The 26835-nt window shown below is 43.4% G+C and overlaps 2 protein-coding genes across 3 annotated transcripts in view; one reads left to right on the top strand and one right to left on the bottom strand.

The window, feature by feature from the left end:
• Window positions 1-18274: 18274 nt before the first annotated feature.
• Window positions 18275-23647, top strand: LOC143485706 (uncharacterized). The gene is made up of 5 exons (XM_076985239.1): window positions 18275-18369; window positions 19802-20002; window positions 20127-20335; window positions 20626-20676; window positions 21456-23647. The coding sequence occupies exons 1-5, from the start codon at window positions 18360-18362 to the stop codon at window positions 21549-21551; spliced, it is 567 nt and encodes a 188-aa protein (XP_076841354.1). The 5' UTR covers window positions 18275-18359; the 3' UTR covers window positions 21552-23647.
• Window positions 23648-24332: 685 nt separating this feature from the next.
• krt222 (keratin 222) overlaps window positions 24333-26835 on the bottom strand; it is a 13361-nt gene continuing 10858 nt past the window's right edge. For both annotated transcript variants that reach the window (XM_076985170.1, XM_076985171.1), the window contains exon 10: window positions 24333-26321. In XM_076985170.1, the coding sequence (XP_076841285.1) occupies window positions 26108-26321 (214 nt within the window). In that variant the 3' untranslated portion in view covers window positions 24333-26107. The remainder of the gene's footprint in view (window positions 26322-26835) is intronic.

The following is a 26835-nucleotide window of genomic DNA, read 5'->3' as shown; positions in this document are numbered from 1 at the left end:
CCAGTAGCCTGCTTTTCCTGATGGACGCGGTCTCAGGGCGTCATTTCCTCTGCGACACAGGCACTCAGTTGAGCGTTCTGCCTGCCTCCAAGATGGACATGAGGTCAGGTCAGGCTGGCCCCGCCCTTGAGGCCGCCAACGGGAGCTCTATTCCCACGTACGGCCAACGGTCAGTGCCACTGTGCTTCGGTGGGCAGTGGTTCACATGGCCTTTTGTGCTGGCTTTTTCCACTCCCCTCTTAGGTGCCGATTTCCTGTGTGCCAACAGCTTGCTGGTTGATATTAGGAACAGACGCCTCGTGAATACAGAGACTTTCAGCTCTCTCCCATGCTCGCTCAGTCGTTTAAGCTCCTCCGACCTGTCGGGTGCGTTCTCTGTCTCGGACAATTTCTCACGTCTCCTCGCAGAGTTTCCTGGTCTGACGGAACCCACGTTTTCTTCGGACAGCAGCAGGCATGGGGTTGAGCATCACATCGCGACCTCGGGCCCACCTGTTCACGCTCGCGCTAGACGTTTGGACCCCGCCAAGCTCGCAATAGCGAGAGCTGAGATTGGGACGATGGAGCGCCTGGGTATTGTGTGTAGGTCTGACAGCCCCTGGGCCTCGCCGCTGCACATTGTCAAGAAACCAAGAGGCGGCTGGCGCCCTTGCGGTGACTATCGCCGGCTCAACGATGCCACCACTCCTGATCGCTATCCTGTTCCTCATGTGCAAGATTTTTCTACCTGTCTGGCCGGAAAAGTCATATTTTCAAAGGTGGACTTAGTCCGTGGCTACCACCAGGTCCCCGTGCATCCTGCGGACATTCCGAAGACGGCAGTGATCACTCCTTTCAGTCGTTTCGAGTTCCTCCTCATGACTTTTGGCCTCAAAAATGCTGCCCAGACATTCCAGCGTCTCATGGACAGTGTCCTGCGTGATTTCCCTTTCCTTTTTGTCTACCTGGATGACATTTTGGTGGCCAGCGCCTCAAGGTCGGAGCACCTGCGGCACCTCAGGCTCCTGTTCGAGTGTCTCAGCCAGCACGGCCTGATCATCAACCCGAAGTGCCAGTTCGGACTTCACCTTATTGATTTTCTAGGCCACCGCATCTCCAGGGCCGGTGTTGTTCCACTCCCTACTAGGTGGAAGCTATCCAGCGTTTTGCCCGTCTGCTTACAATTAAGGCCCTGCAGGAGTTCCTGGGAATGGTGAACTTCTATCACCGTTTCATCCCACGAGCAGCCGGCCTCATGCACCCTCTCTACACGGCCCTCAAAGGCAAGGCCACCAAGCACATGGTGGATTGGACTAGTGAGCGGCTCCTGGCTTTTGACGCAGCTAAGCGCGCGTTGGCGGAGGCCACTTTGTTGGTGCACCCCTCTGCTGATGCGCCCATCGCCATCACCACAGACGCGTCAGATTATGCCGTGGGTGCGGTGCATGAGCAGTGGGTCGATGGGGCTTGGCAGCCTTTGGCATTCTTCAGTCGCCAGCTCCGCCCTGCCGAGCGCAAGTACAGCACGTTTGACCGCGAGTTACTCGCCCTGTACCTGGCTGTGTGACATTTTTGTTTTCTTCTGGAAGGCCGCCCGTTTACTGCGTTCGTGGACCACAAGCCATTGGCATTCGCGATGGTTAAGGTTTCTGAACCGTGGTCTGCTCGTCAGCAGCGTCAGCTGGCCTTCATCTCAGAGTTCACCACGAACATCCAGCATGTTGCAGGGAAAGACAACTCGGTGGCCGACTGCCTCTCTCGTGGGGTCGTCGGTGCCGTGCACCTCGGCATCGACTACTCCCGTATGGCAGCAGACCAGGCGTCGGACCCGGAGGTCCAGGCCTACAGTACGGCAATCACCGGCCTGCAGTTGGCAGACGTTCCCTTCAGTGATGCAGGTGTGACGCTCCTCTGTGACGTGTCCATGGGCTGGCCTAGGCCTATTGTCCCCGCCCGCTGACGCAAGCTGGTTTTTGATTCCATACACGGTCTCTCACACCCCGGCAGGAGCGCGTCGCAGAAGCTAGTGGCGGACAAGTTTGTCTGGCATGGCCTCAGGAAGGACGCTCGCGATTGGGTTAGAGCTTGTGTAGCCTGTCAGCATGCCAAGGTGCACATACATGTTAAGGCCCCGCTGGATTCGTTTCCTGTGCCGGAGTGGCGTTTCGACCACGTGCATGTGGATTTAGTGGGGCCGCTGCCACCATCCCGTGGTTTCTCTCACCTCCTCACCGTCGTCGACAGGACCACGAGGTGGCCGGAAGCCATACCGTTGTCCTCCACTACGGCCTCGGAAGTGGCCCGGGCATTTATTGGCGTGTGGGTCGCACGGTTTGGCGTCCCGTCGGATATGTCCTCGGACCGCGGGCCTCAGTTCACTTGTGCCCTCTGGAACGGCGTGGCTGAGGGCCTCGGGGTACACTTGCACCGCACAATGGCCTACCATCCCCAGGCCAACGGGCTTTGTGAGTGTTTCCATCGCTCTATGAAAGCTGTGCTCCGGGCCAGCCTCCGGGATGGCAACTGGGTGGATAGGCTCCCCTGGGTCATGCTGGGCCTCAGGTCGTCCCCCAAAGAGGATCTCCAGGCTTCATCTGCCGAACTCGTCTATGGCCAGCCCTTGCGGGTCCCCGGAGATTTTCTCCCTTGTCCTACTGCTCCGTGGTCTGGCGGCCACCAGCGGCAGGCCCTTCGTGAGTTCTCGGGTGCTTTTGTCCCCGTGCCTACCTCTCAGCATGGCCTACAGCGGTCCCGTTTTCCACATTCCTTGCGTACTGCTAAGTTTGTGTTCATACGGCATGATGCGCACCACAGTCCCCTCCGCCCGGTCTACGACGGCCCTTTCTGAGTGCTGGAGCCGGGGGACAAGTTCTTCAAGGTGGACATCGGAGGCGTCCCCGAGAGCGTTTCGGTGGACCGTCTGAAGCTGGCCCACTTGGACTTGGATGGTGCTGTGGTGACGGCACGTCCAGCGAGCCGTGGGTGGATCCCGGTCGTTGGTCCTGCCCGCCCTGCTGGTCAACCGGCCTGTGCATCTGCCCCGCCGGCGGGTGGTGTGAGCCGGTCTGGGTGGTTGATTCGTCCCCCTCGCCAGATGGACATGTCTGTTTTTGTGAATTCTGGGGGGGCGTGTGTAGCGACTACTACTCCTCGCAGCGAATTCCCTAACAGACAGGCACTTGGCCACTCAGGGAGTTTTAGCCCTTTAAGTGACACTGGGGGAGCGGCGCCTGCGCACGCCAGGGGAGGAGGAGAAAACAGTGCTATTGTTTGAGTTGCGTGGAAAATAAAGTTTCCCTCCTCGGGATTTTCTGGATTAAGCAGTTTCTGCCTCGTTTCCCGAACCCGCTTCAATACTATGATGCAAATCAAGGTTATAATCGTTAACAAAAACGAACGAAAAAACGAAAACTGATATTGAAAAAACATTTTCGTTAACTGAAATAAATAATAACGGTAATTAAAAGAAAAAAATGATAATGAACTGTAACTATATTAGCCTACATGTTTAGAAAACTAACTAAAACGTTCTGAAATTATAGATAAGATATCCTTCCTTTTCATGTTTGTCAGTTTATTTATAAGTCTTGTGGACTGATATGAAATCAATTTTTTTCACTAGAAGTTTTATATTAGCTGGCAGAAGCATACGACACCTCTTGGTCCGTCACATCTCTTGTTTAGAGCTCCTGCTCGCCATTCTAGCTGCAAAATTACCACAACAAAAGATGGGAGAAAACGGTGAGTCCTGTATGGGATATTTTAATATGCCTACGAGAAAGACATGTCTTGTAGTGGAAACAGGTGATAAAATATATGGAGTAATTCTCAAGAGGAAAAACCCCACGAATCTCAAAGCTCACACAAGAGTGCTAACTGCCATTACCTTGACAAACTAGCCTCTGAATAGCTCCGCCGAAAGAGAAGCACCATCCTGGCTAGGTAGCACCGGGAAGGAGAACCAAAATGGACCGTCTTCACCAGTGATCAAATAGCGGCTGGTTAGTTAATATGCAGGAAAACTCCAAGTGGGTGGATGCACTAGTTAATGTGTTGAGACTGGATGTCAACACGACTGTGTGACTCGATTGCCTTTAAAAAATTCAAGTACCCCTCGCTGCAGAAGCAAAAGTCCAGGGGGTGGAGCTGGATCTAGATCCAACTTCTCCCACCGTCCATAGTTTCTTTTGGTCGGTCCAGGGGGCGGAGCTGCATCTAATCCAACTCCTCCTACGTGTCGCTTATGTTTTCCGAACAGGAAATATAAATCCAATAAATTTACCCTTAAGACTTTTACCGTTTAAAGATCAAAATGTTCTTTAAATGTTATTTACAACACAATACATGTTTTTTTAGTTTACAAGAAAATGTAAAAGTGTCAGGAATAATGATCTGTGATTGCCAACATAATAAAGTACAGTACATTTCTTAAATATGTAGGCTACTATTTCATTTTTTTCCTTTAACAAAAAATCCTTTTTTGTTAGGATGGTACACTTCAGGTGTGCAGAATGGACAGTGGTATTTACTGCAACATGTAGTGCACTGCACAACTGAAAGCGTCTGTCCTTTTTTCAAAACCGTGATATGCATCTATAGATGGATGGAAAAATATAAATAGCATTATATTAGTTGTTATGAAGTTTTTTTCAGTGAACTGGTTAATGAGGATCATGGCCGTTACATGCACGCACTACTGAATAACAATCCCCCTCGAAGTGTCCATACGGTACAGCACAACAGCACAACCATTACAAATTATAACTACAGCAAACACGAATTAATTTAACAGTTTATGTCCAATATGAAGAACACAACATACATAAGTATTTAATACATCTGTAATCTGTTTAGCTAACCGCTCGTCTTCTAACATCAGTTTTTACCATCACTTACTTAGACACCTAGATTAGATCAATTTAACAGTGGTTGTTCGTGCAAACAGAAACAGTCAGATTTAGTATAATAACCAAAGGAAACTAGTTACTAGCATTAGCAAGATGAAAATTTGTTTATTATGAACTTACTTTCACATTCATGATTGTTTACAAATGAATGTGAGTAAATAAGAATAGTAATGTAGGACAGCAACAGTGATTTGAATGGATGATATGATACAACTCCTCCTGTAGTGTGTTTACTTCAGACCAATGAAAATCTAGATCCAGCTCCACCCCCTAGACTTTTGCTTCTGCAGCGAGGGGTATCTCAAAAAGTTTGGCTTTTCACACTAACCAAAATAGGGTTACGCTCCTATGTTTGTGTCTGTCCTAGTCTGGCTATTTTCAGCAGCAATATTACACATTTTCCACTTAAGGCTTCTATCTTGTGGACTGTTGGTTGTTCAACAGTAATTGAATGCATTTTTTAATGGTATCTTTTGACGAGTTTTTATTACACTTTGAACTTTTTGAATCTTGCACCTGACAAATAACCCAAAGTATAAAAAAACTAAAACTAATACTAGAACTAATGAAAACTAAACTAAAACTAAGCTTTAAAAAATAACTAAAACTAATAAAAACTAACAAACAGGCTCTAAATACTAATGAAAACTAACTGAATTAGAAAAAAAGTCACAATGAAATAAAAACTAAACTATAATGAAAAATCCTCTCCGTGTGTTCTTTGGGAAGCAGGGAAGGCAGTAATGCGGGGGAAAATAATATCCTACTGCACACATAAGAAAAAGACAGAAAAAACACAGGTATTAGAATTGGAAGAAAAAATAAAATCTTTAGAAGCTGCCCATGCTGCTTCACCACAAGAATACACACTGAACAAGCTGAGGAAACTCAAACTGGAATTAAATGAAATAATAGATAAAAAGACACAATTTTTACTGCAAAGACTGCGCTGGCAGAATTTTGAACATGGCAATAAATCTGGAAAATTCCTTGCTAATCAGTTAAAGCTTAATAAGGAAAAAACAACTATCTCCTCTATTAAGAACTTAACAGGTAGCATTATTCACGACCCACAACAAATAAATAAAGCTTTTAAAGAGTTTTATAAAGCTTTATACGCATCACAGATTAATCCATCTGATTCAGCTATTGAAGAATTTATTAATAATATAAATCTCCCAAAGCTAGAAAACTAACAAATTGTTGCACTGGATTCACCACTTGCTCTGCCCGAATTACATGAAGCCCTACAGCAGCTACCAAATAACAAAGCTCCAGGACCAGATGGATTTCCTGTAGAATTCTACAAAGAATTATGGTCGGTGCTAGAACCAACCTTTTTTAGAATGGTAAATCAAATTCAAAAAGATCATGTCCTGTCTCCAGACATGAATTCTGCTAACATCAGTGTACTTCTAAAGCCAGGCAAAGACCCTACACTTCCTTCCAGCTATCGCCCCATTTCACTCATAAACGTAGATCTTAAAATTATTTGCAAAGCACTTGCCAGAAGATTAGAGGAAATCACCCCACTTATAATACATCCAGATCAAACAGGTTTTATCAAGGATAGACAATCTGCCAACAATACACGCAGACTAATAAACATAATAGATTACTGCACAATTAACAAATTAGAGACTACCATTGTATCTTTAGATGCAGAAAAAGCATTTGACCGGGTAAACTGGAAATATTTATTAGCAGTTCTACACAAATTTGGATTTGGCCCATCCTTCATAAACTGGATCAAAGCCTTACATAGTTCTCCTAATGCACGGGTTAGGACAAACGACATCACCTCACAAAGCTTCACTCTGCAAAGGGGCACCAGGCAGGGCTGTCCACTATCACCCTCACTTTTCGTTCTCTTCATTGAGCCATTAGCAGCAGCAATTCGACAAAATGCAAATATTACAGGAATTAACACAGGAACCACAAACCATAGGATAAGTCTCTACGCAGATGATGTATTACTTTTCCTACAGAACACACAAGCTTCCCTTCCGAATACAATCAAACTTATAGACAGCTTCTCTTCTATAACAGAATATTCCATCAACTGGGGCAAATCAACAGTTTTGCCTATAAACTGTAGTTTCCAGAACACGACCACCACTCCACTACAATCAGGTAATATTAGATATTTAGGCATACATGTCTCTGCTAAACTGTTAGACTTGGTGCAGTTAAATCATATTCCTCTATTAAAAACAATAGAAGATGATCTCGCACGTTGGAACGCTTTACCTATATCACTCATGGGGAGAGTGGCTACCATTAAAATGATGGTTCTACCCAAAGTTAACTATTTATTCTCACTAATCCCAAATAAACCCTCTGCTGCTTGGTTTAAATCCTTAGATTCAAACATCTCAAAATTTCTATGGAAAAACAAGCCATCAAGAATAAGTATGAAAACCTTGCAAAAGCCAAAACGCAATGGTGGCTTAGAACTACCAAATTTTTATCAATATTTCTTAGCCAATAGATTACAGTACATTTTAAAATGGGTCAAATACGACTTAATAGACAGGCCATGGTTGGACCTAGAACAAGCATTTTGCGGGAAAATAAAACTCTCAGACCTTACATTAGCTCTAATATTAAGCGTCAGGACTGTTTTAAAAGCCTTAATATAAATACTTCACTGACAGCCTGGTGGGAATTCCTTAAATTAACTCGGTCCCCACTCATCCCATGCAAACTAACACCCATTTGGAACAATCCAGACATCTGTCAGAACAAGAAAGTACTACATTTTTCATCATGGCATGACAGGGGAATAAAAAATTTAGAACATGTTATTAAAGATGGAAACTTTGTCACATTCCAGGAACTTGTATCAGAATATGGAATAAACAACAGTAGATTTCTGGAATATCAACAATTAAAATCCATCATTCAACAGAGATTCAACCGCAATCAACTGAATTTAGAAATATCAGCATGGATAACTGAATGTTTAAATCTATATACTCCTAAATTATTATCAAAACTGTATAAATTATTGTTAAAATTTGATGACTCAATCTCCCTTCCGATAGCCAAATGGGAACGAGATCTATTTATTAATCCAGATCAACATTTCTGGACCGACATATGTACAAATATCTTCAAAATAAGTAAAAGCCCCAACTTACAACTTATACAATACAAAGTCCTTCATAGAACACACTATACAGCACAAAGGATGTTCCAAATGGGCCTAGCACAATCAAACATATGCACCCACTGTACAGGCAATATAATTGATAAGTATATGCATGCTATATGGGATTGTAGGCCTGTTAAGGAATTCTGGCAGAAGGTATGTGTAGAATTGTCCACGGGGCTTAAAAGCTGCATCCCAACTTCCCCCAGACTGTGCATCTTAGGAGACGTCAGTGAATTAGATACAGAGGCAAACATATCACACATAGTTCTCACTGCCCTATGCATCGCCAAGAAAACCATTCTTATCAATTGGAAAACGAAAAAGGACCTGCATATTACTCATTACAAAAATGTATTACTTGATCACATCTGTCTGGAGAGAATGTCTGCTTCCTCTAAAGACCAGTTGGAAGAATTTAACTCTCTTTGGTTCCCACTGATCAGTTCCATTAGCTAGTCGGGGTGGTTGGCGGGGGCTTCAGCTCGCGGAGGGCCGGTTGGTGGCTGGGGGTCGACCCCGGGGAGACTGCTCGTGCCGGCCACTTTCTGGGCGGGGGGGCCGGGGCTGCCGACCTGGGATGGCATGTGCTTGCCCTGGCGGGCGGTGGTGGGGGGGGCTTGGGTGGCGCTCCCTCTGGGCTCTGGGGTGTGGGGCCGGGGCGTGGGGGGAGCAGATGCTGGCCCTCGGCGGGGTGGCTGGCCTCCCCTGTGGGGCCGGGTGGCGGGACCCGGGGCCTGGTGCCTGGTGCCCCCCGACCCCGAGCTGGGGCCCTGCCCGTGCGAGGGGACCTGCGCCGCTGCGGTTGGGGTGGGTCGGTCGGCCTGGGTCGGGGCGTTGAGTCTGGGCCTTGGGGCTCCGAGGTGCCTGGGTGGTGGGAGTGGAGTGGTGGATGATGGGGATGTCTGGGGTGGGCCGGGGGGTAGGGTTCCGGACTCCGACCAGCATGTCCTCAACACTGTTGATGTCTGTCATCGTTTGATCACTGTGCGACTGGTATGGTTGTGGGTGCATACACAGGGGTGTGGTGTATATGGGACAAGCGTGTGTGGGTGTATATGTATGTGTAGATATATATGTATATATGTATGTATGTGTATGTATATATTTATATATATGGATGGATGTATGTATGTATATGTGTATATATGTATATATTTATGGGTTAAATGTGTGTGAGTGCATACGTGTATGAAGGAAATGTGTGTCTAGGTGTATGTGGATGTGCGGACCGGCTGCTCTCTGTGGTGGGGGTGGTGTGGATCCGGGCTTGGATGTGGTGGTGGGGAGGGTTGCCGCCCTGGTCTCCCCGGGTCGACCGCTCCCTGCCTTGAGCTGGGGGGGCAGTGAAGTTCGGTGCTCAATGAGCCAGCTAGCAAGCTGGCTCTCCTCTTCCAGAGGACCCTTAGAAAAAAAAAAAAATCCAAAACCTTGATGCAAATATAATCTAAAGGCGACCAAATACCTTCTGAAATTATTGTTCTTTCTGGTGCTCAAGTGGATTATACTGTGTAAACTCACATTTCATAGCATTTGAACTGGAAACAGTGAGAAATACAGGATGTCTAGTTGCAAATACATGAACTCTACCACCTTCATTCTTACAAGAAAGACTAAAGAATGTGTGTACTATAAATGTGTGTCTGTCTTCTACTTAAAGCCTCTTTTGGCAGTGTCAGTTAGTTTGATTGTGTTGGTGAGGTAATTCTCCCTCTGCAGGTCCACGGCTTGGCCCCTTAGTTCCAGTGAAAGGAACTCTTTCTGAATGTTTCAGCATACCAAGACATTTTGGACACTTCCATGCTCCCAACTTTGTGGGAACAGTTTGGAGCTGGCCTCTTCCTCTTCAAACAAGATTCAGCTTTCTCTGTGTTCAACTGATACATCAGTTTCTTCCGCTAACTCTAGGGAAGTCCATATTAGGAGATACACATATGTGAGACAAAGTAGCCTGCTGGGCGCCTATGTTTTGGAACATGCTGTGCTTAAGATAACCTGCTTGCTAGACTTGCTGAATTGTGTTTAGGATTGTATATAAGCAGCCCAATAGAACACCTTTGAGGTGAATTAGAGCAGAGACTTAGAGTCAGGCTTCTCATCCAACATCAGTATGTGACCTCACAAATGCGCTTCTAGAAGAATGGTCAAAAATCCCCATAAACACCTACACCTTGTGGACAGCCTTCCCAGAAGAGTCTAAGCTGTTCTAGATGCAAAGGGTGGACCAATGTCATATTGAATCCTATGGATTAGGAATGGGATGTCATACAACCCCTGGCAAAAAGTATGGAATAACCAGTCTGGGATGAGCACTCATTCCGACGTTTTATTCTGTAGGACAAACTCAGATCAAAAACATAATGCAATAATAAGGTAATTCCAATGTGTTGGCTTTCAGAAACACCGCTCTGGGCACGTGTGCAACACAGCCCCCTAGTAATCACTAGTGTGTGTGTGTGTGTGTGTGTGTGTGTTCTGACTGCACAGATGGGTTAAAAGCGGAAGACAAATTTCAATTGGGGTATAAAAATCACAATTGACAAAATAAAAAAATAAAATAAAAAAAAAATATTTGGAATTACTATATACAGTATATATACCAGTGGCGATTGCTCTAAGACTGCAAGGGAAGCTCAGCTTCCCCTAAAATGTCAAAAATAAGTGATCAAACTTATACTGTTGTGTGTACATGTCATTGACTAAATATGTGCTACAATGCGCTCAACTTTTGTTCAGAATCAGCTTCTTATCACTGGTATTGACGCGGCTTTCCTCTCACTCATTCCCGCAGCTTCACGGTGCTTTAAACGGTGTGGACACTGAGCGTCTACAGAGTGCAATAGCGAAGCAAAGAGTGCAGCGAAACGAGACGAGTCATTGGATAAATGCTGGGCTTTGTCCCGCCCATCGGACGCTCAGCGTCTCTGAGGGTCTATAGGCCCTTTTCACAACAAAACGGAAATACGTCACCGCCGGGTAAAACAAGTTCCGGTACTCGCAGAAGATAGTTGTTGTCAATTCACCTCAGCATGGAGCGTGTGTTTACTTCATCCCTGTCTTCGCTGCCGAGACTGAATTTTAAATACGTTTCCAGTATCATTGGAGAACATTCAACAACGAACGGTTCCAAGTTAAATAGAGGCTACAAATTGTTTGTAGAATAATTTATTCACTTATACCAGGGTAAGCTAACACCAGCTAGCACTAGCTAGGTAACTATTATTTAAGGTATAGCTGGTTCCATTAGTCATCCTATGGAGTGGTAAAACAGTCTATATTATGATATATATTATAATATTACAAATGATACTGACAGCTTTAGTTAACAATATCTAGCTAGGTTAAGCTGGGCGTACACTGTGCGATTTTTGGCCCATTTTCTGCCGATTTTTCACTCGTGCGACTATTTTTGCGATCGGGCCGAGTTTCGGCTCAATCGCGTGTCGTGCATCGTATAGTTTACACAGGTAAACGAGGAGCGATTCACACCTCACGACCAACTCCCGATCAGAAATCGCAGCGTCGCAAGAATATCAAACCTGTTTGAAATTCAAATCGCTCCTCGTGAGAGTATCGCACTGTTGAAGCAGCTCCACGAGCCGACTCTCCCTGCGATTTAGTCGTAATTTGAGCTGGAGCTGAGTACACGATTTAAAATATCGTACAGTGTACGCCCAGCTTTAGCAAGCCAAGGGACGTCAGCTATTGATTGTTTGGTTTACATCAGTATCAATAAAGTTCATGACACACCAAGTTATTACGTGTTATTGTTTATTCAGTGTCCAATATAGTCGACAGCAAAGTGATGGTCAGAGCTGGATGCTACCGAGCAGAGCTGGATGCTAGCGGATCACAGCTAGTTTCAGAGCCGTTTCAGTGGAACAGTTGCTGTCCGCATTTGAAAGAGCAAACTCTCGACTAGTAGATGTTCGTGGTGTACTGCCAGCCGAGAGCTTGCTCTTTTCTAGCTAGATGCTATCGGATCACGGCTAGAAGCTAGCGAACCGGGGCTAGAAGCTAGCGAACCGGGGCTAGATGCTAGCGAACCGGGGCTAGAAGCTATCGGATGACGGCTAGAAGCTAGCGAACTGGGGCTAGAAGCTAGCGAACCGGGGCTAGATGCTAGCGAACCGGGGCTAGAAGCTATCGGATGACGGCTAGAAGCTAGCGAACCGGGGCTAGAAGCTAGCGAACCGGGGCTAGAAGCTATTGGATGACGGCTAGAAGCTAGCGAACCGGGGCTAGAAGCTATCGGATGACGGCTAGAAGCTAGCGAACCGGGGCTAGAAGCTATCGGATGACGGCTAGAAGCTAGCGAACCGGGGCTAAAAGCTAGCGAACCGGAGCTAAAAGCTAGCGAACCGGAGCTAAAAGCTAGCGAACCGGAGCTAAAAGCTAGCGGACCGGGGCTAGATGCTATCGGACCGGGGCTAGAAGCTAGCGAACCGGGGCTAGATGCTAGCGGGTAACAGCTAGATGCTAGCGGACGTACGTGTACTCCCAGCCGAGAGCTTGATCTTTCAAACGCGGACAGCAACTGTTCCACCGAAACCGGCTGGGAACAGTAACAGTACTGGGGACAGTAACAGTACTGGGAACAGTAACAGGGAACAGCACCAACTTTTAGCCGCGAGCTTCCTGCTATGTAGTCTGCAGCAGTGAAATGCTGGCTACACACAAAGATGCTCCGTATCACAAAGTTTTCCCCTTCATCCCTCCTAATTGCACAAACCCATTTTCTTTTCTGCTCGTCGTCAGCCGGAAAACCATAGAAACTGAGATACGACTGTTTTTGCTTCGAGATCGAGCACCCTGGTGCACTGCTCTTGTTATTGGACTCTGCCATTGTTTAATGTGTAACGGAAGTAACTTTACCCTGCAACGAGAGCTTCCGGAAGAAAAAATGCGGAAGTGTGAAAAGGGCCTATGGGGCAGTGGGCTGGCCTCGGCTGGCCCGGACGCTCAGCTTCTGCATGATGATTGGATGATCTGTCTGAGGCTGAATCCCTTTTTGATTGACAGCGAAATGAGCGAATCAGCGATCTTTTGGAGTAAACCTCTGCGGGAGCATTTCATTTAATTTTTTTTTTCATTCTGTTCTGAGTTGAACCGGAGATTTTCTTAATTCTCTTAGCTGCATTTTCTTCGTTAAAAACGACTAGCGACAAATCGAGCTTCTATTTTTGGTGGTTTTTGTTGTAGCTGCTTGTGTTTGGAGACTGACTTCTATCACTCAAGCCGAAATTGAGCTTCCCCTCCTTGAATGACCAGCATCCGCCACTGATATATACAGTATATTAAAGTTAAGAGGAGTTAAAGTGGGCGTTTGCTTCTGCTCCTGTGTTATCAGCCCGATCCAAGCAAGCCCTTCATCATAGAGGTAGATGCGTTGGATGTGGGAGTGGGAGTTGGGCTGCCATGATTAGTCGACTAGTCACGACTATGTCGACTACTAAAATAGTCGACGACTAATTTATTAGTCGATGCGTCGTTTTTTTTTCCTCTCCAAACTGCTGCGACAGTTTCCACTGCTGCGTCTGCGTTTCTGTCCTTGACGCACATGCGCAGTTTAGTGGAAACCGGGGTAGACAGTTGACGACATCCCAGGACGTTATACAGACAGGCTCTGGTATCGTGGCTACCCGGCTACGGAACTCAAAAGTGCGGGATCATTTTCCGTAGTCGGGTTTCGAAACGCGTGCAATATCTGCAAGGCAGAACTTGCCTTCCACGGCAGCACAACCACGTACCTGAAGTATGTTGTGGCTACTTGTGACAACGATGAATAGGGACCGTCATCTCTGTAATCTAAATTGCTCGTTAGCTGCTAAAGTTACCATAAACAGAGCGTTAACTTAGTACTTACTTATCGCAAGGTTGCCAACTTTTTTTTCGGCGTGAGATATCGGATGTGTGGTGTGTGAGCGTGTGAAGACGGTCAAATGCGTGTCTCTCACTCTCAATGCGTGAGAGTTGGCAACCCTGCTTATCGTGGTAACTGTAAAAGTTAACATTAGTGATGGCGATTGGTTTAATTAGCCTTAGCACGCATTCGTGTATTTTCTGTAACGTCAGTGAGACCAAAACTTTATTTTTGTGAATAACTCCTTAGTTTCAGGTCCCTACCTAATTTAATTTAAATGTAGTGAAGTTTGATGCCAGAGACTAATGAAAGAAAGAAAAACCTAAAAAAAAATTCTTTATTAATGTAGGCCTATTTATTTTTGTGTTTTTTAAGGCAGTGCCTTATCCTTATTTTAATAATTGTTTGTTGCAACAAGCTGCATATTTCATTAAAGGTTTAATGAACTATGATCTTAATTGTTTTTATTTTTAGTTATAGCTGAAATCTAATGATGGTTATATAATAGCAGTTGCATTCTAGTGTGATAAGCTGTATGTTTTATATTCAATTAACGTACAATCCGACTAGTCGACTAATCGTAAAAATTAATCGGTGATTAGTCGACTATTAAAATAATCGTTTGTGGCAGCCCTAAGTGGGAGCTGTATTGTCACAATGTTTCAAGAAGCACAGCTCTCCCAAGCCGATCGCCTTCTTCTCAAAAAAGCTCAGCTCCGCCAAAAGAAATTGTGGGGTAGGTGACCGTGAGTTGCTGGCCATGAAGCTGGCCTTTGAGGAGTGGAGGCACTGGCTCGAGGGAGCGAAGCATCCCTTCAGCGTTCTCACGGATCACAAAAACCCGGAGTAAAAGAATGAAAGTGCGTCAGGCCTGCTGGTCATTGTTCTTCTCTAGGTTTCGTTTTCAGGTTACTTACCGCCCCGGTGAGAGGAACACACGAGCCGATGCCCTCTCTCGGTCCTTCCCCGAGAATAGAGATTCCATGGAGGAAGAACCAATACTCCCAGCGGATTGCTTCCTCAGTGCTGTGGAATGGGAGATCGACAGGGCGATCTCCGCGGCCAATCCGCATCCTCAATGTCCTCCTCACTGCAGGTATGTTCCCCTGGCACAGTACATTCCTCTCACCAGTTGGCTCATACTTCTGTCGGCACAGGACATCCCGGTTCTACGAAAACATCGCAAGTGCTGGGAGCCCATTACTGGTGGCCGGAGCAAAGTGCCGCGTACCCCTCCAGCTGGTAAGCTGCTGCCTATACCGATACCCAAGCAGCCCTGGACGCACATAGCGGTGGACTTTGTCACCGATCTGCCTGTGTCTGAGAGAAACACCACCATCCTCACAGTCATAGACAGATTCTCCAAAATTGTGCGGTTCGTAGCGCTTCCAGGGTTGCCAAAGCATGGGAGACAGCGGAGGCATTGTTCCGTGAGATGTTTCGCCAGTTCGGGTTGCCAGAGGACATCGTATCCGATCGAGGACCACAGTTCACCTCTCAGGTATGGAGGGAATTTCTCGCCAAGCTGAACATCACGGTCAGTCTAATGTCCGGTTACCATCCGCAGGCTAACGGACAGGTGGAGTGTGTTAACCAGGAGCTTGGGCGATTCCTGCTTCGCGCTTACTGTAGCAAATATCCAGATACATGGAGTTCGCTACTCACCTGGGAGGAATACGCACAGAAATCCTTGGTTCAATCCAGCACCGGTATAACACCATTCAAGTGCATCCTGGGGAGACAGCCAGCCTTGTATCCCTGGAACGCAGCTGAATCTGACCAACCAGTGCTGGAGGACTGGTGCAAAATGAGTGAGTGCGTATGGGCGCAAACTCACCGAAAACTGCAGGCGGCGGTGAGGCGTTTTAAAGCTAAGGCGGATCGGCGGAGGACTGAAGCCCCTGCCTACCAGGTTGGGGACAGAGTGTGGGTGTCGACCAACGACGGACGCCTGGGACTAAGAGGTAAGCTGGCTGACCCCTACGCTGGACCGTACGTTATCGCTAGGCGCATGAACCCTGTCACCTACCGGATTAGCTTGTTGGGGGACAGAAGAGTGTCTAGAGCCTTCCACGTCTCCGATCTGAAGCCTGTTCAGGAAGGTCCGCTGTGTGCTGAGGCGAGGCCGGGACCGCCTTCTCCGCTACAGCTGTCAGACGGACCTGTGTACCATGTTCGGAGACTGCTGAACTCCAGACACAGGGGCGGAGCGCTGCAATACCTGGTTGACTGGGAGGGCTACGGCCCTGAAGAACGATCATGGGTCCCGGCTTCCCGGGTGCTGGACCCCTCCATGCTCGCCTCCTTCCACCGAGAGCACCAATACAATCTGCACATTCGTCTCGCTTCGCGGGACCTCTTGCACTGTGTTCTGGACATCAAGCCCTGCTCTTCTCGTAGCTGTTTTCATTCATTATTGCTTACTCTCTGAGTTTATTCTGCCTAGTGGCCTGAATGTTTAAGTTGTTTTCTGATGGATAATAAAGCCACTCACAGCCTCTGACTCCTGCTGCCTCTCTCTCTCTCTCTCTCTCTCTCTCTCTCTCTCTCTCTCTCTATATATATATATATATATATATATATATATATATATATATATATATATATATATATATATATATATCTCTATATATATATATATATATATATATATATATATATATATATATATATATATATATATATATATATGGTCGATCAAATTATTGCAGTTTTCTGCTAGCAATTAATTTATTTCTTAGATAATATTTTAAAACTGACCGAAGCAATACACACATTCCATTGCAACTGGGAGGCAATACACAAGTTAGCATATATTAAAGCACAATCAAGATCACTTATTGTACATATTGTCAGATGTAGTTAGATGTAGTTAGGAGACGCACATTACAAGAAATGTATTTATATAAAAACAAAAAACACCAAAACTGCACAAAATATTAAACCCTAATGTAAACTCATCTCCTGTGTTACTACTCTCTACTCATGCAGAGAATTTAATACTCTTTTCCATGTATTTGGAATCAGCCTCTCATCCTTCATTTTAAAACAAATGCCTCTAAGAATGTAAATGTCTTTCTAAGCCTCTTAAGGTACTCCACACCCAGGGCAAGGGAGATCAATTAATCTGTACATTTCTAGGGTTCATTAGTTTAAATTTCATAATCTGTCTTAATTTTACTCATTAAGTTTTTAACACATAGAGGATGTTAAGAACATGCACAATTTAGATAGATAGATAGACAGATCTTTATTGATCCCTTTGGGAGGTTTCCCTCAGGCAAATTAAGAATTTAATTTAATGATGTAATTATGATGGAGACAACTCTTATGGCAACTTGAGAATGAGACAACTCTTATGTTATAGCTAATTTCTATCCAAATATGGAACCACTTTACATTCCTGATTTTATGTGAATGTCCATTCCTAGTATAGAATGCAACATAAATAATAATAATGGCAGTCATGGTCCTGTGGTAGGGAACTGGTCTTGTGACCGGAGGGTTGTGGGTTCGATTACCAGGCCTGAGCCCATGACTGAGGTACCCTTGAGCAAGGCACCTAACCCCGGGTGCTGTGCTAGGGCTGCCCACCGCTCTGGGCAAGTGTGCACCACAGCCCCCTAGTAATCACCAGTGTGTGTGTGTGTTCTAACTGCAACAATTGGGCAAATGCAAAAGACAATTTTGATTGTGGTGAAAAATCACAATTGACAAATATGCCACATTTCACATTTCGTAAGTAGTGGTAAACATAAATAAAGGGTTTTAATGCTTTGATCTGTATGCTATTGACAAATTGCAAAGTGAAGGCAGGCGTACAGACTGACTTCTTCTAAGGTTAAATCTTTATCAAGTTCCATTATGTAAAAAAGATTGTATAGAAAGACACTATATGATTTAGTTTATACAAAAGGTAACCACTTAATTACAAATAAATGACGCATGTCCTTCTAACACAGATCGTTTATGTGCTCTTTCTCACTCTCGCACTTCACTCGTGTGCGTTACGGACAGAGTCCATTTCTCTCTCAACTCACTTCTGGATTACTCACAGAAGGCCTGGGTCTGGGTTCTGACAAGCAGCTTTGTGACAGCCATATAATAAACTTTCATATGTACACAAATTAAATGTGTACAGGTTGATGTGTTCCCCAGCATGCAGGTTTATGTTTCCTCCTTCTAGGTTTGAAATTTAATGTGACTCCATACATGTTGGTCTCGTCACTAGTTCCAGAAAATAGCACATCTCAGGCAACACATTAAATAATAAAATGGTCATGCCAGTCGTAAAACATTCTCTTACATAGGCATATATGGCTTAATAGTCTTCCGTTGCACAGACGCAGAAAGAAAGTGAAAGTGAATGAGCTCAGCAACCACATCTGGACTCTCAGACCGAGAACTGAGCTGCACACTGCACACGGATTAAACACGGTTTAGATTTGTCGTCAAAATGACTCAAGGTATGTAATCATGGTTAAATATTTTAACATTTGATGTTGCTTATATAATAACATACAGGATGAGACTGTAAATTCATGCATAATGTTACAAACAAACTGTAAAAATGATCTGTTGAATTTATAGTAAATTTTTGCAAGCCTACTTTACCTTATTAGGTACTTTTTACTAAAAGTCTTAAACTGACCTTAAACTTAAAGTCCAAGTTCCACTTCATGTTTTGGCTTATAAAAAAGTTTCAACTTCCTTAAACGTTTAAACCTAATATTGTGAAGCCGGGATAGAAGTAGCGGGAGGCAGAGGCTGTGAGCTAAAGGCTTTATTATCCATATTAAACATAAAGCACTCAGGTCACTAGGGAGGACAAACACAACAAGACACTCAAAGTAAAGAAGCACAGCAGAAAGTCCACCGACACGCGGAAGCAGGGCCGGACTCCCATCCAAACCTTTCGAAAAAATAATGCGCAATTTCCAAGTTTCGGCCGAAAAAATGCGAATTAAGCCTTGTTTCTATTCATTACAGTTATGCGAATAAACTTTAGATCACGTGAGAGGACGCCAAACAATAGTGGTTTTTACATCCATCTGGCAGTTACGCATTTTTTCTATAGAAGTTAAATTCAATTTTTGCTCTCTCCAGAACTGTTTTTGTATGCATTTGCCATCTTTACATCGCGATCATGTTTGCTCTTCGACGCCGGGCAGGACGAGCGCAAGAACATTTATTAAGGGCGGAAATCTCAGTGCGACTACGGCGACATCCGCCATATACCTGGGCTTTCGTAAATTAAATCAAGGAAAGCTGTAAAATAAAGCTGTCTCCTCGTCCGTCCACACATAACGCGACGGACAATCCTGTCCCGCCATGTTTTAGATCTGATCACACGGTACAGAACCGCATGACTTGAGGCATGATACGTCATCGTTTATGCGAAAAACCCTTTTCCATCCAGTTTTTTTGGCGATGCGATATTCTAACAGTGCAATGTAGTGTGAGTGGTGTCAGAGATGTATGTGACATACTGTGACATAAAGAACATACATGAACACAGCGGTTCTGTGTGTGTGTGTGTGTGTGTGTGTGTGTGTGTGTGTGTGTGTGTGTGTGTGTGTGTGTGTGTGGAAGATGGGGTTCAGTGCAGTCTTTTTGTGCGTGTGGGGTCAGATCAGTGTTGGTGTGTGGTGGGGTTGGAGTGTTGGAGTGTTGAGGAGTCTGATTGCCTGGTGGACGAAGCTATTACAGAATCTGGAAGTGGAGGCTCGGATGCTCCTGTATCTTCTTCCGGACAGCATCAGAGTGAAGAGACCGTGTGATGGGTGGGATGGGTCTTCCACAATGCTGGTGGCTTTGCAGATGCAGCGTGTGGTATAGATGTAATTTTACCATTACAGTACATTACAGAAACATTCTGCTTCTGTTTACTTTATCCAGGATTTACATCACTGATTAGAATCTTTGTCATGGTAATTGGGAACACCATGAATTCCCATAAGACCTTTGTGGACCATCTTAAACTATCCTTAAACCTCACAGAAGTTAACTCAGAGGAGGAATGTGATGTCATTATGGCATTTGTCTCCATTGTGTCTCGAGCTGGAACTGACATTGAAGCTGCTCTTCTGCAGATTCCTGGTAAATACACAGCAGATATAACCTCAATAATCAGCAGATAAAACTGTAATGTAACTCAGGTTGTTAGCAGAATTACACACTTCTGAGACCTTCAGTAATTGTTGTTTCTGCCTCACCCTCCCAGCCACTCGACCTGTTGTTTTAATCGTATTCCATCACACCTTTGATGAGTATTACATGGCTCCAGACAGCAGACTCTGTGTTAGGAGCAGGTCTGATGTGTTCGCTGTGGACTGCCTCCATCATGAAGACCAAGGACTTCTGAGATGTTTACGCAATGATGATGCACTTATGGCTGTAAAGCATCATCTGAGTGCATATGTGCTTCCCAAGGTACCTGTTCTCACACATGTACTCACTGATAAAATGTAATCTAGGGTAGGATCATAATCTGGTCGCCATCCAGATTAATATATAGCTCAGGTTCAGTGACACAACATTATAAAGTGGAATTGGAGCTCAAGCACAAAACTATTGAGAGAGACTATGTTGAAAACTAAAAATGTCTCAGAGTTGCAGATTCCATGAGTTACATTTAAACCACGACCTATTTTCAAGATAAAACGTTTGTGGCCGAAAAAACTGAGTTGACTGCATAATCTAATCAGAATGTCTTCCCGCAGGTGAAGCGAAGTGATAATACATTCTTTCCCTATCCTCTCACTTTTACTCAGGTGGGTAAAATGCATAATCTACTCACCAAATAATTCCACTCAAATTGAGCTCAAGCCATGGACATAATTTTGATTTCATAGGTAGGGGGGACACAAATGGCGTTGCCGGGGGGGGCTGCGCCAGAGAACTCGAACTCAGAGCGGTCGTTTTCTGCATGGTTCTAGAGCTTCATTCATCACTATTTAAATATTTGGGGTTTTTTTTACCATAAAAACTGCAGGGGATCAAAACCGGCTTCTGAAAAAGTGGGGGGGGACGGACATGGATTTGTTGCTATTTAATTATTTGATTTTTACTGTAATAACTGTCAATATGTCAATATTGATGAGGGGTAGGGCTTGTAAAGGCAGATTTTACAGAGATTTACATAATAATGAAGAAACTACTGAAAAATAATCTCACTGAAATCAGTCTAATTCTTGCAAGCTGTCATTTATTACTGGTAATTTATGGTAAATAATCAATGTTAAAAAAAAATCTGATTTAACGACATTTGGTTCAACGCCATTGATGTAATTTGGGGGGGGGGGGGGGGGGGGGACTTTTTTCAAAAGCCGGTTTTGGTCCCCCCCCCCCCCCAAATTACATCAATGGCTCAAGCACAAAATCATTTAGAGATATTATGTTGAAAAATATACATTTTTCAGAGTTGCAGATTTCATGAGTTATGTTTAAACCTTTAACTATTTTCAGGTTAAAATGTTTGTGGTAGAAAAATATTCATGTGACAATCTTAACTGAGTTGATTGAATAATCTAATTTGACTGTCTTTTTGCAGGTGATTCAAAGTGATGTTACCTTCGTAACAATCGCCACATTGATCTTCATAATCATCATGCTTACTTTGATCGTAATCCTCTCTGGGAAGTTGTAGAACCTCCTTTCTTGAATTCTTAATGCTCGTATGGATTCCACTGTGTAAACTTACATTTAATAGCATTTAAACTACAGTATGTAAGATTAACAAGTCAGTGGAAATTTTAACAACTATCAGGCCCCTCCCCTCCTTGGCACCCCAGCTCCGCCTCCAGCCCCTCCTCCAAAGCGTTCCCTTCAGAGAAGGCCGATGTGCAGTTGACATGAAATGTCAATATTGTTGGACAACAAAACAAGCAGAAATAAATCTAAACAAAACCACCTAACAGGGTCAGCCAGCATATTAGAACCCGAGGCAATATGAGACTCTATTGAAGTACAGACACACATCAAGGTACATGCAGATATCTCGTGCAGGATGAAATATGGCACTGGTGAAGCTTCTGGCCAACGATATCAGGTATTTTGTGACCAATGTGGAGGTGCCAAAGAAAAAAAACATCAAATACTGTAGAGATGGTGAAGTGTACAAGGGGCAGTAGTAAACTAACAAGAAACATAGAGATGGTGTAGTGTACAAGGGGCAGTAGTAAACTAACAATAAACATAGAGATGGTTTAGTGTACAAGGGGCAGTAGTAAACTAACAAGAAACATAGAGATGGTGTAGTGTATAAGGGGCAGTAGTAAACTAACAAGAAACATAGATAAGGTGTAGTGTACAAGGGGCAGTAGTAAACTAACAATAAACATAGAGATGGTTTAGTGTACAAGGGGCAGTAGTAAACTAACAAGAAACATAGATAAGGTGTAGTGTACAAGGGGCAGTAGTAAACTAACAAGAAACATAGATAAGGTGAAGTGTACAAGGGGCAGTAGTAAACTAACAAGAAACATAGATAAGGTGTAGTGTACAAGGGGCAGTAGTAAACTAACAAGAAACATAGAGATGGTGTAGTGTACAAGGGGCAGTAGTAAACTAACAAGAAACATAGAGATGGTGAAGTGTACAAGGGGCAGAAGTAAACTAACAAGAAACATAGATAAGGTGTAGTGTACAAGGGGCAGTAGTAAACTAACAAGAAACATAGAGATGGTGTAGTGTACAAGGGGCAGTAGTAAACTAACAAGAAACATAGAGATGGTGTAGTGTACAAGGGGCAGTAGTAAACTAACAAGAAACATAGAGATGGTGAAGTGTACAAGGGGCAGTAGTAAACTAACAAGAAACATAGAGATGGTGTAGTGTACAAGGGGCAGTAGTAAACTAACAAGAAACATAGATAAGGTGTAGTGTACAAGGGGCAGTAGTAAACTAATAAGAAACATAGAGATGGTGTAGTGTACAAGGAGCAGTAGTAAACTAACAAGAAACATAGAGATGGTGTAGTGTACAAGGGGCAGTAGTAAACTAACAAGAAACATAGAGATGGTGTAGTGTACAAGGGGCAGTAGTAAACTAATAAGAAACATAGAGATGGTGTAGTGTACAAGGGGCAGTAGTACACTGTAATCCCTTCATAGCTGAGTTGGTGCTCTTGACTGTTGATTAGAAAGAGAAAACTGTTTGGTAAAACATGTTTTATTTCCCCAGTAATAGAGATTAGTGATGTAAACTCAGATGATGATGTCATCTGGTGATGTGTACATTTTTATTAGTATATTTCAAAGAAGTAATGACACAAATCATATTTGTATTGTTGTTGTATATGCATGAAGATTATTTTGCACAGATGTGGCTATGGTTGTTTATTATCTTCTTGTTGTTTATTATCTTCTTGTTGTTAGAAGCACATGTCCATGATGATGACGTCTTTAATTGTTGATTGTGTCATTGAAATTTTGAACTTTAATGGTGAGCAAGAATAGTCTAAGCCTCAGATTCAGGTCAAGCCTCCTGACATCATCCTGCTGCCACCATATATATGTATTTTACATGGTTCTTCAAAGACCTTTGCACATATGGTTCTGTATGGTAACAAAGATGGTTGCTCTATTGTTTTGGTACTACTGTATATACAATTGTGATATGTTATTTTGAACTAGATAACCACTCTTCGTGGAGTGATACATTTGGAAGGAGAAAGCATATTGATATGTGTAGGAATGCATGTAATGTTCTGTGGAGTGTAAATAAAGTTATGTTATAAGCATCCTCCAGTCCTTACTTTTTGTCATCAAATATTATTTTTTTATACATACATGTGCCTCTATACTTTAATTTACTGCACATCTGCTCCGTGTGAGAGTGGGAGAGAGACAGATCAACAAAGTTTACTAATCAACTGTATGTCCCTAATTTCATAAATAAAATATGAAGAAAAATATTTAATTACAAAGGTCAACAGTTCATAAATCACATTTTATTCTAACGTGTCAGGAGGACTCCAAAAGGAGTAGGAGAAAGACTGAGGGAAAGAAACTGAAGGCTTGGAAGTGAGAGGTGTGCTTGGTGGAGACAGCTCCCCCAACCAGACAGGATGACCTCACAGGTGGGTCAAGCTCCCAAACAAAGGGTCTAACTAAAAGGGGAGACCCTCACAATTCAGCCAGGTCTGTGACTCCCACCTCGGTCCACTCTAGACGGGACAGGAGAGGTTGACAGGAGGGGACAAACAGATACAACTTAAATGACTGAGGGAATCCTGTCTCAGAAAGCACAACTTTAGACAGACACAAATGACAACAGTCCCTCGCAGAACAAGGAAAACCTTGAGGTAAAACCAGGAACCAGAACCACTTACCACTAAAAGACTACTTCGTTGTCTCCATCTGGTGGCTACCTGATCTCACTGCAAGCCACTCTTACCATTTCTGGCAATTCAGGGGAACCAAATGTCATTTCTGGCAAATGTCTTTTTTTTTTTACATTGATTATTTACCATAAATTATCAGTAATAAATGACAGCTTGCAATAATTAGACTGATTTCAGTCTCTTTCTTAGTTTAGTTTCTTTTCATTATTACGTAAATCTCTGTAAAATCTGCCTTTACAAGCCCTACCCCAATATTGACATATATTAGCTCTCTCAACACACTGATAGGGACTTTAGTGCCAGTGTTAGTGACAGCTTTATTTCAGCACCGGTCAAATCAGCAGCCAAGGATCTCACCAATTAATAATTTCTGTATATATTAGAATACATTATTCATTGAATAGATATGAATCAGAAAAAAACAATATATATATTTTTTACAAATAAAAGCAAAAAGTAGTTTCATCACATCAAGTAGAGTTCAAAGTGCATTTCAAACTAGCAAATATGTCAATGATTCACTAAAGTAATGTAAGCAGTTTGGCTAATCACAGGTTTCGCATACGACAGCCAGCTTTTAAAGAATTTCAAACTCGTTTGGAAAAAAACGAGCACAAAGAAGCCAAACCAAAAACAGAATTTTCCCTCTAAAGTTCCATTTGAAACTCAGCTGAACGCCACCTTGTGCTCAGCCTGTTGGAACAGGATATATTCAAATTACAAAATGAAATAAAATGTAAAACTACTGCAGCATTACCTTTTAAATATTTGTGGGGTTTTTTTATTAGTCCTGTAAAATATAATAAGCATAGTTCTTATAATCTAGCACAGGTTTGGAAGACCATTTCAAATGTGCACACACTAAACATCTGGGTGGTTTACCCCTTAATCACAGAGATGAAGGTTTAGTTGCTACTCATATAAAGGCGATAACTGTGTCAGTACCTGATATGCTTAATAGTTTTGCATTAACCTTATCGAGTAAACCAAAGGGCAGCAGACAGCAGTGAACAGTGAGACCCCTTATAAATCTGTTTGTGACCATGCCTGCTGCATTTTGCTTGGTAAGCAGTTCTTTTAAGAAACCACTTTGTTCCGGCATGCTGAAGCTTGCTTGCAGAGAATGAATACCCACACTTCTCCCAGGGTCTACTGAGGTGTAAAATTATATTTCTCTTTTTCAGATGGAAGAAAGAACTGTTTTCTTCTCCTGCAATGAGGATTTCAAGCCAAATCAGCTTCCCGGCCCACTGTGATTTTTGGATCACGGTGATGACATCAAATTGTTCTTTCCACTAAGTTCAGTAACGCTAACAACTCTATGGCTGGAAAGCCACAGAAGTCTAGTTGAAGCTGGTGTAACACTGACATGCTGCAATGCTCTCAAACAGAAATCATATGAAAGTTTTGCCTTCTCTTCCAAATTACAAATGATGCATCTCATCCGTGGTCGAAGTCTACTGGATCTTTTTTATCAGACTTTGTTATCCATTAAATGTCAAAAATTCATTTCATTTCGCAATTCATCACAGAGAACCTTCAACACTTTTATATAGATGTTTCTGTTTGGAATTGTGTTTTGCCATTTATGTCCAATGTTACGGACAAAATAACCATTTTAAATTACAAGTTGTGTGAATTCTTATGAACAAAAGTGTGTATCTGTGGCACTCAGTTTTTTCGGGGGTTTTTTGCTCCCAGATGCCTAAAGTCTGTAATTTAAACACAGTGATGTTATCACATTGAGCCATCCAGAAAAGAAGTTTTGTGGAGTGAGAGAGACGGAGGACTGTTTTCCACAGCAAGGAGGAGACGGAGGATTGTTGTCCCCAGTGAGGGGTCGGTTAGTGACGAGGAGGTCACTGCATCATGGAGGCGATGCTCCGGGAGCGTTTCATGACCAGGCGCACCTCCACATCCGGGAGGCTGTCCTGCTTAGTCTGGCCACAGCCCTCGTCTGCAACAGCCATGTGTAGATCAAACCGCAGAGACACCGATTTCTTCCTCAGCTTCGGGTTGCCTTTGAAGAACGAACCCTCCCACTGTTTGATGACCTTATCAATCTTCTCTGTTCTGTTATACCCAAACACACAAACATGATCACAAACATAAAACTGTACAAAACAGCAGATGTGGGATGCGATTGTGTAGTGTACTTTTATTAATTAGGATACAGTATATATATATATATATATATATATATATATATATATATATATATATATATATATATATATCCTAATTAATAAATATATATCCTAATATATATATATATATATATATATATATATATATATATATATATATATATAGTATCATATATCATATATAGTATCATATATGCAATGCATTATTTTACAGGATGATTATAGTGATGGGCATAATAGCATTTTACAGTAGAATGAGTATAGTGATGGGTTCTGCAGTATTTTACAGTGGCACAACTATCGTGATTGGTAGTGTAGTATGTAACAGTGGCATGAGTATTGTGATGGATGTGTAGTATTTAACAGTAGGGTGAGTATAGTGATGGATAGAGTAGAATTTTACAGTGGGATGAGTTTAGTGATTGGTAGTGTAGTATTTT

The sequence above is a fragment of the Brachyhypopomus gauderio genome, unplaced genomic scaffold, assembly GCF_052324685.1.
Source record: "Brachyhypopomus gauderio isolate BG-103 unplaced genomic scaffold, BGAUD_0.2 sc37, whole genome shotgun sequence".
Taxonomy (NCBI): Eukaryota; Metazoa; Chordata; class Actinopteri; order Gymnotiformes; family Hypopomidae; genus Brachyhypopomus; species Brachyhypopomus gauderio.
Note: the sequence above shows the minus strand (reverse complement) of the source record. Positions and strands in the feature narration are given on the sequence as shown.

Bases quoted from the DNA above. Each gene is read 5' to 3' on its own strand.
- LOC143485706 (XM_076985239.1), top strand. The intron at 20,336-20,625 runs GTACCTGTTCTC...GTCTTCCCGCAG, and splicing joins GTGCATATGTGCTTCCCAAG to GTGAAGCGAAGTGATAATAC. The intron at 20,677-21,455 runs GTGGGTAAAATG...GTCTTTTTGCAG, and splicing joins ATCCTCTCACTTTTACTCAG to GTGATTCAAAGTGATGTTAC.